A 14061-nucleotide genomic window follows, 5' to 3' on the forward strand; every position below is an offset into this window, starting at 1 on the left:
TAATTCCAATCAAAATTCCAAAGTGTATGTGCATATGTGTGTGTGTGTGTGATGTGATGTGTGTGTGTGTGTGTGTGTGTGTGTGTGTGTGTGTGTGTGTGTGAACTGACAGGTTGATTCTAAAATTTACATGGAAATGAAGAGTTAAGAATAGCAAAGGCAATCTTGAGCCAGATGAACAAAACAGGAAGATTTACCCCATTGGGTAGACATAAAGACTTATTGTAAAGCTACAAAAATGAACACAAAATGGTATTTTTGCAAGCATAAACACATAGACTAAAGGAAAAGATTAGAGATTCTTGAAACTGACCCACAAATCTATAGTCAATACTTGACTTATGACAAGGGAGTCACTTTAGAGCAGTAATGAAAAGTGATCTTTTCCAAAAAGTATGATAGGTAAATTGGAAATACATACATGTACGTAGTTCAAACAACCACCTAACGCTATACAATATTTACATCTATGTTCATAGATGTAATTTGACTTAAGTAGTTTGACTTTCTTTTGATACCTTTGTCATATTTTAGTATCGAGCTTATGTTCACTTCATTACAAAAGCGATTTGTCTTTATACCTTCTCTGAAAGAATGTGGACAGCATCGATGTTCCTTCTTCCTAAAATGTTTGAAAAGTTTGCTAGTGGAGGCATCTAATATTGTGGCATTCTATTAGGGAAAGTTTTTAAAGATTTAATTTAAAAACAGATATTGAAGTATTCCAATTTTTTATTTCTTTTTGTAAGCTCTGGTAATTTCCCCCCAGAAATTTGTCTATTTTATCTACATTTTCAAATACATTGGCATAATGTATTTCATATTATTTTACTGTCTTTTTAATGTCTGTACGTTCTAGGCTGATGCCCCCTTTTCTATTTTATTATTGATTATTTGTGTTGTCTCTATTTCTAGATAAGTCTCGTCAAGGTTTCATCCATTTTACTAGTTTTCCTAAAAACAAATGTGGCTTTATCAGTTCTCTCTAGTGTATGAGTATATTTGGTTTCTATTTCATTCAGCTCTGCTATTATCTTTATTATTTCCTTTTATTTATTTGGGTGGAATTTAATTTGCTTTGAGATGGAGACTCAGATCATTGATTTTCAGTTATTGTTCTTACCTAATATTTGCATGTCTAAATATTAATTTCCTTTTAGGCATGACTTTACGTTCATCCCACTTATCCTACTACAACATACATACTAATGTATCCCTCAGTTTAAGATATTTTCTAAATTCCATAGTTACTTCTCCTTTGAACCGTGAGTTATTTAGAAGTCTCTGGTTATTTTCTAAACATACAACAATTTAAAATTTTCTTTTTATTATTGATTATCAGAGGTCTGACAAAGCTTGTGAACTCATCTTAGAAAAAGCGCTACATACCTCGTTGCTGAATATCACTGTGGTCACCTTCGAAGTACTCCCCTTGGGAAGCTATGCACTGACGCCAGTGCCTAGTCCACCTTTCAAAGCAATTTTGGAACTCTTTTTCTGGAATGGCCATCAGAGCTGTCCTCGTATTACACTTGATGTCCTGAATGTCATCAAATTGTCTTCCTGTTAATATTTCCTTTATCTTTGGGTAAAGAAAGAAGTAATTGGGGGCCAGATCAGGTGAGTAGGGAGGGTGTTCCAATACATTTATTTTTTTACTGGCTAAAAACTCCCTCACAGACAGTGCTGTGTGATCTGGGGCATTGCCTTGATGCAAGAGCCATGAATTATTGGCAAAAAGTTCAGGTCATCTAACTTTTTCATGCAGCCTTTTCAGCCAAATAATAAACTTGGTTAACTGGTTGTCCAATTAGTACAAATTCATAATGAATAATCTCTCTGATATCAAAAAAGTTTACAACATAGTTTTGACTCTTGATTTGGACTGATGAATCTTTTTTAGTCGTGGAGAATTGGCTGACTTCCATGGTGCACTTTGATACTTTGTTTCAGGGCCATATTGGTAACCCTTGCTTCATCACCAGGGATAACACTGCCCAAAACATCATCTTGCCTCTCCAAAAGGTCTTGGCAAACTTCAACTCTTCTTTGCTTTTTGTTCATCAGTAAGTTCCTTCAGGACCATGTTTGCACACACCATTCTCATGCCAAGATTTTCAGTTAAGATTTTCCTAACTGTTTCTCTATCGATGTTTACTTGGTCTGCTATGCTTTGCACAGTCAGCTGACGATTTTGACACACAATTTGACAAATTTTTGCAATGTTTTCATCAGTTCTGCTCATTACTGGCTGCCCTGACCTCTCTTCATCAGTGACGCGTTCTGTCCCTTCAGAAAATTGTTTAATCCAATTGTATATTGCAATGCAAATCCTGCAGACACGGTTTCTTTGGATAGTAACTATATACCCCCATGTGACCCTGAGGAAGGATTAGACTAGTACCGAAGTGCACATAAACTGGGACCAGTGCAATCATTCTGCTTTTTCTGTCCTGAATGGTCTCGCCTCGATGACGTTTCAAAGGCAAACACATTCACCTTACCTCTAATCTTATAACCCAGAATGAATAAATGACTGACAAGGAAAATAGCTAGTAAGAAATAACAGGCATAATGGATGGAACATGGAATTAGTAAAACCGCTGGTGTTAGAGACAGCAAAGCTAATTTTCCTGGGGAATTCGTGTGGGTGCTTTGTTTTGCTTTTTTTTTAGTCTTTTTCTGATGGAAATCAACAGATTGGAGGGGGATGTTTTGTAGAGCCCCTGAGACAGCTCTCTAATCAGAGGTCTGTGGGTCCCTTTCTGGATCTACCACAGACGCCATCTGTGAAAATGAGTGCGCTGCTCAACCTCTGGGCTGCTGCCTCCAGGCCAGTTCATGGCGTCATAGGGAGCACAGAATCTGATAAGCTGAGGTCACTGCAACGTGCCTGAGGAAAGCACAGGGATCTGTGGGGAAACTAAGGCAATGGCCTGGATTTTGAATTTTCAAAGATCAAACAGGAACTTTGGTTCCTGGTTGCATAACCACTTCTGGTTTCACAACCACTTCAAGGGCATGTTTTGGCTTTACTCCATCTTGTTTCCTCATTGTTCCCAGGGAACTTTGAAGGGAATTGCCTTTAATTAGGGTTCATTTTTCAGGACCTCATTTTATCTCTGTCTAGAGTCCACCTTCCTGCTAGATATTCCCACCTCAGGCTGAGTGAGTATCCTCTTCTACAACCTAATAAATGTATCTAGAATAGAACATATAGCGTTAGAATAGAAAATATAAGAGGGCCACCACTAAGTCCAAGCACCTTTGGGGGAAGAAAATGAGGCATTTCTTCTTCAAAACACTTAATTTCCATCATCAGAAAATTATTTTAATATATATATTTTGTCACAACACTTGACTGCCATGGGCCAAAATATTGCTGAAACAAAGATGCAAATCTAGGATGTCTACAATATGTGCGCTGCCTCATGGATGTGATATCCTTGCTCAACTCACAACTTTCACAGCCCTTCATGGCAGCCTTACATCAAATGCCTTTGTTTTACAGCTGAGAAAACAAAGGCCTCAGATGGGAGAAGTGAATGTCCCAAGGTTTCCCTATTGGCTAGTAGTCAGCTCTCCGAGCTCCGGTACTTTCCTCCTATGCACACTGCTTTCCTGCATGATCCTTGCTTCCTGGCAACTCTCTCCAAGGACCACCAAGTTGAGCCCATAAAATTCACATTTCTCCAACTTCCTAGAGCACAGGTCTCTCCTTCCAAGTGCAGCTCCGCTTGCCAACTTTGACACATCTTGTAACAATAACCCCTATGAGCTGCATTTTATGTGATATGAGGCAGGTGTACAACTGTTGAATACATGTCTCAAGAGAGCTTGTTAAAACAGCTAAGCCAATTAACTCACTTAGAAACATGGAACCTTTTCCAGGAAAATGCATCTGAGGCACAGGAGCTTGTGGGAACAAGTCCTAGGGGAGAGCAGGCTCTTTGATCTCAGAGACCCTTCCCCAGGCTTGGCCTGGCCCACAGGGCTGGGAGACCTCTGGCGACATCTCTCCTCTGATGTAGAAAGAGGGCTGTGGGCTGGCCTGAACGCAGGACTCCACTGAAGACTGGCCTTGTGTGCAGGGGCAGAGAGCACGCCCAGGAGACAAACGAGATGAGAAGAAACTCCTCCATTAGATGGGATTACAAAAACTCAATTGAAAATGACTCACTGGGCCTCCGAGTGACTAACAGGAAACCAGGGTGAGAAGGAATATATGGCTGACCCCAGCTGAGTCTCTGCTTTCGGAAGGCGGTGGTGTTACTACAGCTAGGCATAATGAGGCCAAAGGTGGGGTTTTAGTCTGCATCTGCTCGTTAGCTTTAGATGGGGAAAAATATCTGGCCCAGAGTCAGGGCTTGCCCTCCTTCCAAGTGGGAGCAGGTGAGGAATGAATGACTGCTACTGGAATGATGCCCCGAGGGCCCCCTCATATACCCTATTGGGCTGCAACTCAGGCTTCAAGGTCATCTAAATCTTGCAAAATGATTACATTATTAGAGTGACAACATGTTCCCCCCACGGGAAGCCATTTTGACCTCTGTACCACATGGTATTCCCCACAAAAGCCTCCTTCTCTGAGTAGGTGGTTTCCTGGTACTTGGATCACAACAGACTGGCTCATCTTGAGACACAAGAAGCCAATCAATAAACCCCTTACTGAAGAGTTCAGCCCTGCAATCATTTGCTCAACCTATCCAGTGACTCCCCATTCCCCAGCCCCTCAGATCCAAGCCTGTGATCTCCAAATCTTACAAACCGTCCTTTCCCCCATGTGTCCAGGGGACCTTGGTCTTCCCAACCTCTGAGCTGGTTCTGAGACATTCCCAGGAACAGCTGGGAGCAGGAGTGAGTACTGGGCATGTGGGCCCCGCAAAGCCACTTCTCTGCAATCCTTGGGCCAACAGCCAGGGGCCATCCAGTAGCCACACTGCCTGGCTTTAAGCTCCACCTTTACATGTGGTCATGTGTCTGACTCACCCTGTCCATGGTTTCTGCCCCATCCGTGAGGCATCACAAAGCCAGCCGCTGTCCTCCTTTCTTTCTCCAATGACCCAATAGATAGCTCCCTCTGTCCACTGCTTTCCTGCGAGCACTCCCCTCCTGTCTCTTTCTGTCCCTGATGGAATTGTCCCAGAATTCTCTTGGTGACTTAAAATAGGGCTGATGTTTCACTTTGTGATCTTTGCAAGGGTACATTTGAATTTTTGATGTGAATTCAAGAATTTCTATTTTGGGGGTCAGAGCACTCCCTCTGTGTGACTCATGAAAATGGGCACAGGCTGAAGTTCCCATTTTAGAATCTGGGGGCTGCGGGTGAATTGAACATATACTCTGGTCAAATACTCTCCATATTTTATCTCATTTTCACATGCCCAGCAAGCCTGAGAGGTACTTGTGGTCATCCCTGTTGGACAAATGATGCAGCTGGAGAAATTAAGTGACTGTGCCCAGCAAGGAAGTGACTGAATTGGTCTAGAAGCCATGTTTTGGCTCTTTGCTTTAAATTTCTCTCAGGTTCCCCAAGTGCTTCAGTGAAGTTCTGGAAACACAGCAGGGAGAACAGGAGGACAGGGCTTTCTGCACACAAAGGGCTCTGGTGGGATGAAAGTGCCACCTCTGTGTCCCAACACAGCAGAAATCTTTCTGATTTCTGCTGGATCAGACAGTCGGTGGTCCACCAGTCCAGGTAGGAAAGGCAGAGTAGAGGCATCTGAGCCCACCTGCCCTCTGACCCACCAAGAGGTGTTTGGCACCAACCAAGAATGTGGCACAGGCCTAGGAGGAATGAGGGCAGGACTGCTCTCAGCCAACAAAAGCGAAGATTCCAGCATTCTCTCATTTTCTACTGGGCACTGATTTAATACAGGAAGCATCAACTTTGGGCCCCTTTCTTCCCTTAGTCAGGACCCTTCCCTCTCGGTCCCCCTCCTCCACTAAGCTCTGGGGAGTTCCTGGCAAACCTGGGAAGGACGGCACTATAATAGCAGCATAAGATTCTCCCCAGCCTTGGCTCAATCGCTTAATCCCAAATCCAATCCATCACCAGGTTCTGGCAATTTTAATTCCTAAATATGTCCACAATCCATCCATTTCTAACCACCTCCATTAGTCCAAGCTACCCTCACCTCATTCCTAGGTTTGTGCAATAACTCCCTGACTGGTTGGTCACCCCTTGTCCATCCACTGTGGATGCCTATGTTCCATTCTCCATGTTGAAGCCAGAGTAGTCTTGACAAAATGCAAGTATGATACTCTTACCTTCCTCCTTAAAATCTTCCAATGACTTCTTATTCCTCTCAGGATAAGAATAAATTCTTCCGCTTGAACCATAGAGCCTGGCCTGGCCTCAGCTTCTCTCTACCTCTTCCACACCACATCCATCCTCACCTCTCAGTTTCTTGAACTTTCTATGCTTCTCCCATCCCTTCTAGGACCTTAACACCTGCTATTCTCTCAGTCTGGATGCTCTGTTCCACCAACTTCCCCACTTTTACTCCCCCACTTTACCCACCTCTCAGGTGCTAACTCATGTCACACTCTCAGATGAAACCAGATCCCTTATTAGATGATATCACAATTCAATATGCTTTTCATTATTATACTTTTAGCAGGTATACTTTTACACTTATTTAGGCTGGTGTCAGATTACCATCTGTCTCCTACACTAGATGGTAAATTCTCAGGGGAGAGGGTGATGGGGTGAGAAGAGCCTGTATCTGGTTTTGCTCATAGTTGTTTCCTGAGAACCTATTCCTGGGCTTTGAGTCACACCCTTTTGTGAAGTTTTATGAAGAAACAGGTTTGCCACGATTTGTGAAGAATGGAAGTTCATCCCTGGATTTCTCTTTAAGGCTTTCTGATTACCACAGCGGATGCTGAAACAATGGATGCTGAGCTCTTGTGGCCAAGCTACCATCCTACAAAAAGAGATTGGATGTGGCTAGACAGCTATGAAAACTTTCGAATGCGGAAGGAATTGCTTCTGCAGGCAGCAGTCCAGAGATCAAACGCCTACTCAATGTCTCTGTAGCAGAAATGGTTGCTGCCTAGAAATCCTGCAGAATGTGTTTGAAGATCACTTTTTTGAGACAACCTTAAACTTGAGATGCAAATTTGTAACTTGCTTCTTGCTGACACAGACAGACGACAGTGATGGCCGATTTTACCGAAGTTACCCACAAATAAAGGAAATGCCTCAAGGGGAATTCAACTCAGAGTCTTAGAGAATTTTGACCCAAGCCTATTCTTGCCAGATGTTAATTATAGGAGCTTGGGCTTCGTGTGATACTTTGGTGAGTTTTTAATCCATGTTTCCATCACCTTAAAAAAAATCATATCAATTAGATATTATAGATATATATGTGTTGCCATGTCAAAGACCATTTGGCAATCCTCATTATTGTAGTCTCTTGTATTACATGGGCACAACATTGTGAGTGTAGTATGTATGAGTGTATATTTTTCTGGAAAGGGAATCCATGGTTTTGATCAGTTTCCTAAAGAGGTCTTGATTTACAACTGTAGGATTCAGCAAACTACATATTGATTAAGACCTCTTCCGGTTCTAAAATTACATACATCTTAAACATTAATGCTAAATTGGAGATGTTATTGGAAATTTTGGTGAAAATCTGGATCCCTTGTATTTGCAACATCAAATATTTGCCTGAAAAAAAAGTTCTGGTTTTTATCCAGATGTTTGAAGTTACATACATAGAGTCAAAGAACTTAGCCATAGCGTTAACTCATACATTTTCATAATTGATGCTGGGCTCCTAATTCTCCCTGTGCCTAAGTGTATGCATCTAAGTTCAGTGCTGCTGAAGGTTGTCAGGGACCCACCACAGTTGGAAAGGGGAAGATGCTATGAACAACCCACAATTCTTCAATAGCCAATCCTGTCTCCTTACATATCCTGATGAAATCACCTAGATTATAAAAACCAAAACTTTTTAGGAGCTGAGTCAAATACCTACCGTTAACACCTCACCCTGCCCACCTCTGGGAAGCATGGGAGGGAAAGCCAGGTGAAAGTGTGTCTCTCCCCACATAGAAGGTGTTTTATTCACCTGAACACCTGCACAGTACAAGAAGAGGCCACTAGAAGAGCCCAGAACCACACCCAGCACCATCCTAGGGCCATATGAATAGTTGCCCCCAAGTCCTGCTGACTGCTTGAGATTAGAAGTTAACACTGCGAAATGCATGATGAAAGATGTAGAACATAAGACTCTTCAAACACTTACTCCAAAGAGTTTTAAACAGACTCCTAAAAGGCTGTTATTTTTTGTTGCTTTTTTGTATTTGACAATAGCCATAAGAATAAAATTTAAAAATCGCTACCACTGTGTAAGGTAGCACTGATTGTCTGAAAAAGGCATCCTTCTCTGCCTTGGGTTACTCTCAATATGAAGTGAGCACTGGAGCCTCTTCCGTTTCCCCCTTCAATAAAATTCTTTTGACCTCAAATCAGAGGGATGGAGTAGGGGTATAAAATCGGTGAAGGACACACAGTCAGCTCTTATCCTCGGCAGAACACTACTAGGTTCTAAGTTATGTAGTTCCTGATTGATATCTTTGGGCCTTCCCCCCAAAATATTCAATTTAGGGCCTGGGATAATTTCCTGAGGCACATTTCTCCCTGAACAACTCAATGGCAGCATTGGGTGGGGTAATAAAGGGTCTGTTTACAATATTAAATTCTCAAGACTTGAGGTGTGGTATTTTGGACGCTTCACCACTGATCAATTTTTCAGTCTGCTTCTTTATCTACCTGACAGGAAGACTTGAACTACTGCCATTTCTAAATTGCACTTCTAAATATTGACTTAATGGCGAGACTCAAAGTGTCATAACACAGATCCCTGGAGCAATGAAGGTTTTCCAGGCCTCATGGAGAGGTCTGCACAATGTCCTGTGGGGAGTGGAGGAGGAAGAGGAGGGTTTGAGAAGAAAAATAAAATCAAGGCATGTTTAGAAGAAATGCCACTGCATTTCACTTAATCTTCCTGAGACAAATGAACACTCATTGGGCTATTAGCGGTGGCTGGAGGGGACCAAGGTGAAGGGAGAAAGGAAAGCAGTGACCCTTAATTCCTCAGCTGTCAACAAATAAGAGTGGAAGGTGCTGGGGCACTCCTGGTTGGGCTGGGCAACAGAGCCTCCAGAGATCACTAGCTCTCAGAGAGCCTTATTTGTATATCCAGTTTAGAAGCACTGGACAGTGTCTAAGAAACAGGAGACTTTTCATCCAATTTCTAACAAGACTTCAACATGGCCAGATCTTTAACCAATTTTAATTTAGGTCACTGAAGAAATTCTAGAAGGCTATCTTTTTAGCTTCTTTCCTCCTCATAGTTAACACTATAAAGTGAACTTAAAGCATCACATCACATTAGCTGTTGAACTGTGAATCAAAGGAAGTGATTGGCCCTTTCTGGTCCTTAAGGAGCTGTTTTGGAGGAGCAACAAGGTATTTTACATGCAAATAAGCTTCGAGATTTTTTAGACACTCAGTGGTGTAAAAATTCAAGTTGTTTATTATAATTAAGGAGCCAGATTCTCCAGGATGAGATAAAGAATAATGCTCTGTAATTGCTCTGCAGAGAAGAGTCTGAAATATGACAACTGACTCCCTTTAGGATCTCCTCCCATCTTTCCGTGAGCATTAACATCCATGGCTATCCAACAGGCCATCGGCAGCAGATCATAAGCGAAGGAGCCATGTGGGGCGCTGGGGAGAGATTGTGGGAGAGGAGCTCTTTAGAGCACAAAATGCTCAAGTTCCAAGACGCAGAAAGTTAAGTTAACCAGATGCTATGAAAGATGGCCCTATAGCATTGGGGCAATATTCATTTGTGGTCCTTAGATTTGCTTTAAGATGGTCCCTGTATGCAGACTGGTGCAGCCATTATGAAAGCAGTGTAGAGGTTCCTCAAAAAAATTACGAATAGAATTACCATATGACCCAGCAATCCCTCTCCTGGGTATCTACACAAAAAAATTGAAAACATTTATATATAAAGATATATGTGCTTCAATGTTCATTGCAGCTTTGTTACGGTGGCCAAGACATGGAAACAACCAAAGTGTCCTTTGATAGATGAATGGATAAAGAAGTTGTGGTATATATACACAATGGAATACTATTCGGCGGTAAGAAAAGATGATATAGGAACATTTGTGACAACATGGATGGATCTTGAGAGTATAATGATAAGCGAAATAAGTCAGACAGAAAAAGCAGAGAACCCTATGATTTCACTGATATGTGGTATATAAACCAAAAACAACAAAAGAACAAGATGGTCCCTGAGGCACTGGGCCCAATATGTCGCCTCTCCTATGCCTATGCATGTGGGCCCTTGGATCTGTTGATAATGATTTCTGAGAATGACCTCGAAGTGCAGCAGCACTTTTGGCTTCAGATCTCATCTCATTGAGCTGAACTCTGAGCTTGGCTTCTCTAGCAAGTCTGATCATCTTGGCTGATGTACCGTCTTGTTTCCTTGATCTCACGCCCAAGTCTGTGAAATACTGAGTCTCCATTTAAGATAATGGAGATTTCTGAAACACCTCCTTTCCTCGAAAGCTTCTTATCATGTCAGCCGAGGTAGCTGCTATGGAAAGAATCCCATGTGTCTTCTGAAGAAACTCTACCACTTCCCCTGAAACTGTATCTGTGTCTGTCTGCTCTTCTGCTGAGTTTTATTTTTCAGTTTTTATTAATTTTTTTTCAATACATGACTTTTATTGCATCTCTAAAATAGCACAAATAAGTCTGAGGAATCACTCGACATCTTGGTGTTTCTGTAGCTGGACGACACAGATCTTATATTCATCAGCCTGCTGAACTGTTGTTCCTTTGTCAGAAACATAGATACCATCCAAAAAGTTTCTGATATCCTTATTTTTATCTGTTGTGGCTTGTTGAATCAAAGCAGCTGAATTTGATACAGGTTCAATATAATTTCCTTCAAGAATTAACTCATCTTTCTGGGCTTGAGATACTGAACAAGCAACACCTGACCTTATCCGAACCCTGCAGGTGTATTTTTCACCCAAGAAATTTCGGATTTCAACAAGAGAACCATTTTCCTGAATAACAACGCTGATGGGGAAGTGAGCACACACAGACCTCAGCTTGTAACTGACGTCCAGGGTAACACCCTTGATCATGTTCTGTGCGTGACTACAGAGAGTGTGAATAGGAGCCAGTTCCTTCTGATTTCCCCACCATTTGTCAACCCGGAGCCTCCTTTTCTTTCCAAAGAGACTGAGTTCTACATGGATGTGATTGAAGTCCCTCTGCAGGGTGCCTCTGAGGCCCTTCACAGTAACTGTGGTCCCTTCAGAGTGTGTCCACATTTTCTGGAATGTCCACCGTCTGATTGCTGAGAACAATCTCTTCATCCTCGCAGTAGATGCAGCAAAGAGAGAATGTGTCATCTCCTGCCCAGTTTTAAATTAATGCAGCCTGCTCTGGCCTTCCAAGTCTCTCCTATAGATGTCAGTCTCTGCTCTACGGCACCTTTCAGGGCACTTACCACCACATGACGTTCCATGGTCTCCATCTGTCTGTGTCTTATGCTCCTCTGAGATCTGGTGTAGCCTTGAGTGCCCTGAGCAGCTCTCCATGTGACCACAGCCTCTTCCAAACTCCTGCTGAAGGCCCACGCCCTCAGTATGGGCCATCTGTGATTCAACCTTGGCTTACTCATCCTTCTCTCCACGCTCACAGTCCCCACCTGCCACTGTTCCCTCCTGCCACCGTTCCCAACATGCTCTCACAATTCTATCAGGCTGCTGCTGCTCTCCAGCCCAGGCCAATGAGATTCCCTCAGCTGCTTCTCACTATTTATCCTTTCATTTCTCCTAGACCTCCTCTGATGTCATCTTCCAAAATGACAGTCATCATTATCACACCACTAAGAATTAGGAAAAAGTATCTACAGCCATGTTCATGAAAAAGTCAAATTGCTCACTAACCTAAGAATGAATCTCACCAATGGGAAGAAAATGTAAGTTGATGATTTTGTTATCTTCTCATCCTTAATGAAAGATTTCCGACTGCCAAGATGAGATTATCCTAAAGACTTCCCACAGCAGCCAGGGAAGTTTGCATGATTGCTTACATCATTTCAGTAAGTCAAGTAATTTACTTTCTCATTGATCTACAATGTACAGGAGGAATATTACTACAAGGGGATTTCACGTAGTGCACTACCAAAAGGTTGTAAGGGTTTTAATCCTCTTTTCAATATTGTGTAGGGGAACTCAAAATCTATAGAAGTGGTATGCCAAATTCTTTTATAAGGCAAATAAGCGTCCTATAACTTCTTTCTTCTGTATACCTAAACATGAAAAAGTATGACATACTACAGCAACATTGTTGATCCCAGGGAATCAGGAAATGGTATTGTGCCTGGCCTGATGTTAGAGAGATCAAAGCAAAGCTTTTTAAAAACTATCACCATAAAAGATATTTCTTGAATAAAGATCCCATTTTCCAAACCCTGGCATGGTCATCAAACATGACATCTACGTCTTTTGTCCTCAGAGACTCCATGGTGTTTAGAGATTTGGAAAGTTGGAGGGGCCTGGATGTACTCACCTGGCCAGTAGTACATATAGACCTTCCTTTTGGCCTTAGTCAGCGTGATCCACAGAGGTTCTGATCCGTTCCACCAGAGAGGCATCAGGCTGTCTTTGTTGACACCTATGTCAAATGACTTGTTGGTGTTGGGGTCCCACATGTAGTTCCCGATCATCTGATGGACCTCACAATGTCTGCCTGCATTAATAGAACACAACACTGTCAGTTTATTGCTCAGCTCTTTTTATATTTTCTCTCTGTTTTCCATTTATAAAAGCCATTCATGCACATTTAGCAAGTGCAGAACAGCATACAGAGTTGCTTTTGATTTCTTTTTTAACATAGATGTTTCTTCTCTCTTAGATTGTACCATAAAGGCAAACAATTGAGAGAGAAGTCCAATAACTGAGGATGGGGTCATTTTGTGTGAAGTTAATTTGCCAAGTCTGAAGCTATTTTAAGTTAAGCTGAGCACACTGTGTACAAAATTTGACCCATTGTCCATGGTTTGAAGTCTACATATGAATCAGCACTGGAATGATAGATTCCTGTGGAACTTGGGTTAAGTTCCCAGCCCAGAGTTCTCTCGGCACCAATTCCAAACTCTCCTCCCACAAGATCACAAGCTATGAGGCTCATTCCTTTTGTTCCTGTATGAGGGGAGTTCTCGCTTCAGTGCTGAACAGTGATAGAACTTATGACATTGGAACAGAATGGTGAAAAATAGATTCAGTTTTGAAAAGCAAAGTAAGAAAACAGCCCTCCAAATGGAGTGTTATATAGACATGAGGGCTGCTTCTGTTGGGCACAGCTTACTCCCAGAAGAGAAGCCAAAAGTGAAAGATGCTTGGACTCTTTTGAAATATTAGGCTTAAATTATTTATTTTGGAGCAATCTGTTAACATCTTTAAAGTAAAAATACCACAAACATTGGCAAGGACATCAAAAATTGCTGCAATTTTTGTGAGTATCATTTGGCACCAGGATGAAACATACTTCACTGAGCTGACTGCCTCATCAAAGTGGCATTTTTGTTTGTCTGTTTGCTGTTGTTGTTTCTTCTTGACCCCCCTCCCAGGATACACACACACACACACACACTCACACACACACACACAAACACACCACACCACACCACACATTTAATTTTTTTTTTAATTAATTTTATTGGGGTGACAATTGTTAGTAAATTTACATAGATTTCAGGTGTACAATTCTGTATTACATCGTCTATAAATCCCATTGTGTGTTCACCACCCAGAGTCAGTTCTCCTTCCATCACCATATATTTGATCCCCTTTACCCTCACACCCACCCCCCACCCCCTTACCCTCTGGTAACCACTAAATTATTGTCTGTGTCTATGAGTTTTTGTTTCTCATTTGTTTGTCTTGTTCTTTTGGGTTTATATACCACATATCAGTGAAATCATAGGGTTCTCTGCTTTTTCTGTC

The 14061-nt window shown here is 42.0% G+C and overlaps 1 protein-coding gene and 1 pseudogene across 5 annotated transcripts in view; both read right to left on the reverse strand.

The window, feature by feature from the left end:
* ENPP6 (ectonucleotide pyrophosphatase/phosphodiesterase 6) overlaps positions 1 to 14061 on the reverse strand; it is a 101283-nt gene that overhangs the window by 42682 nt on the left and 44540 nt on the right. For 3 of the 4 annotated variants that reach the window (XR_013993226.1, XM_081046483.1, XM_081046485.1), the window contains exon 2: positions 12626 to 12805. The exons of the other annotated variant lie outside the window; for it this stretch is intronic. Coding sequence is in view for 2 of the 3 variants with exons in the window: in XM_081046483.1 (XP_080902609.1) it covers positions 12626 to 12805 (180 nt within the window). In the remaining variant the exon portion in view is untranslated. The remainder of the gene's footprint in view (positions 1 to 12625; positions 12806 to 14061) is intronic. 4 annotated transcript variants of the gene reach the window in all.
* Positions 10801 to 11706, reverse strand: LOC308496580 (large ribosomal subunit protein uL6-like; annotated as a pseudogene). Its single transcript has 2 exons — positions 11559 to 11706; positions 10801 to 11463 (listed from the first exon to the last, which is right to left on the reverse strand). The product of its transcript is annotated as a large ribosomal subunit protein uL6-like (transcript).

The sequence above is a fragment of the Rhinolophus hipposideros genome (genome assembly GCF_964194185.1).
Source record: "Rhinolophus hipposideros genome assembly, chromosome: 4".
Taxonomy (NCBI): Eukaryota; Metazoa; Chordata; class Mammalia; order Chiroptera; family Rhinolophidae; genus Rhinolophus; species Rhinolophus hipposideros.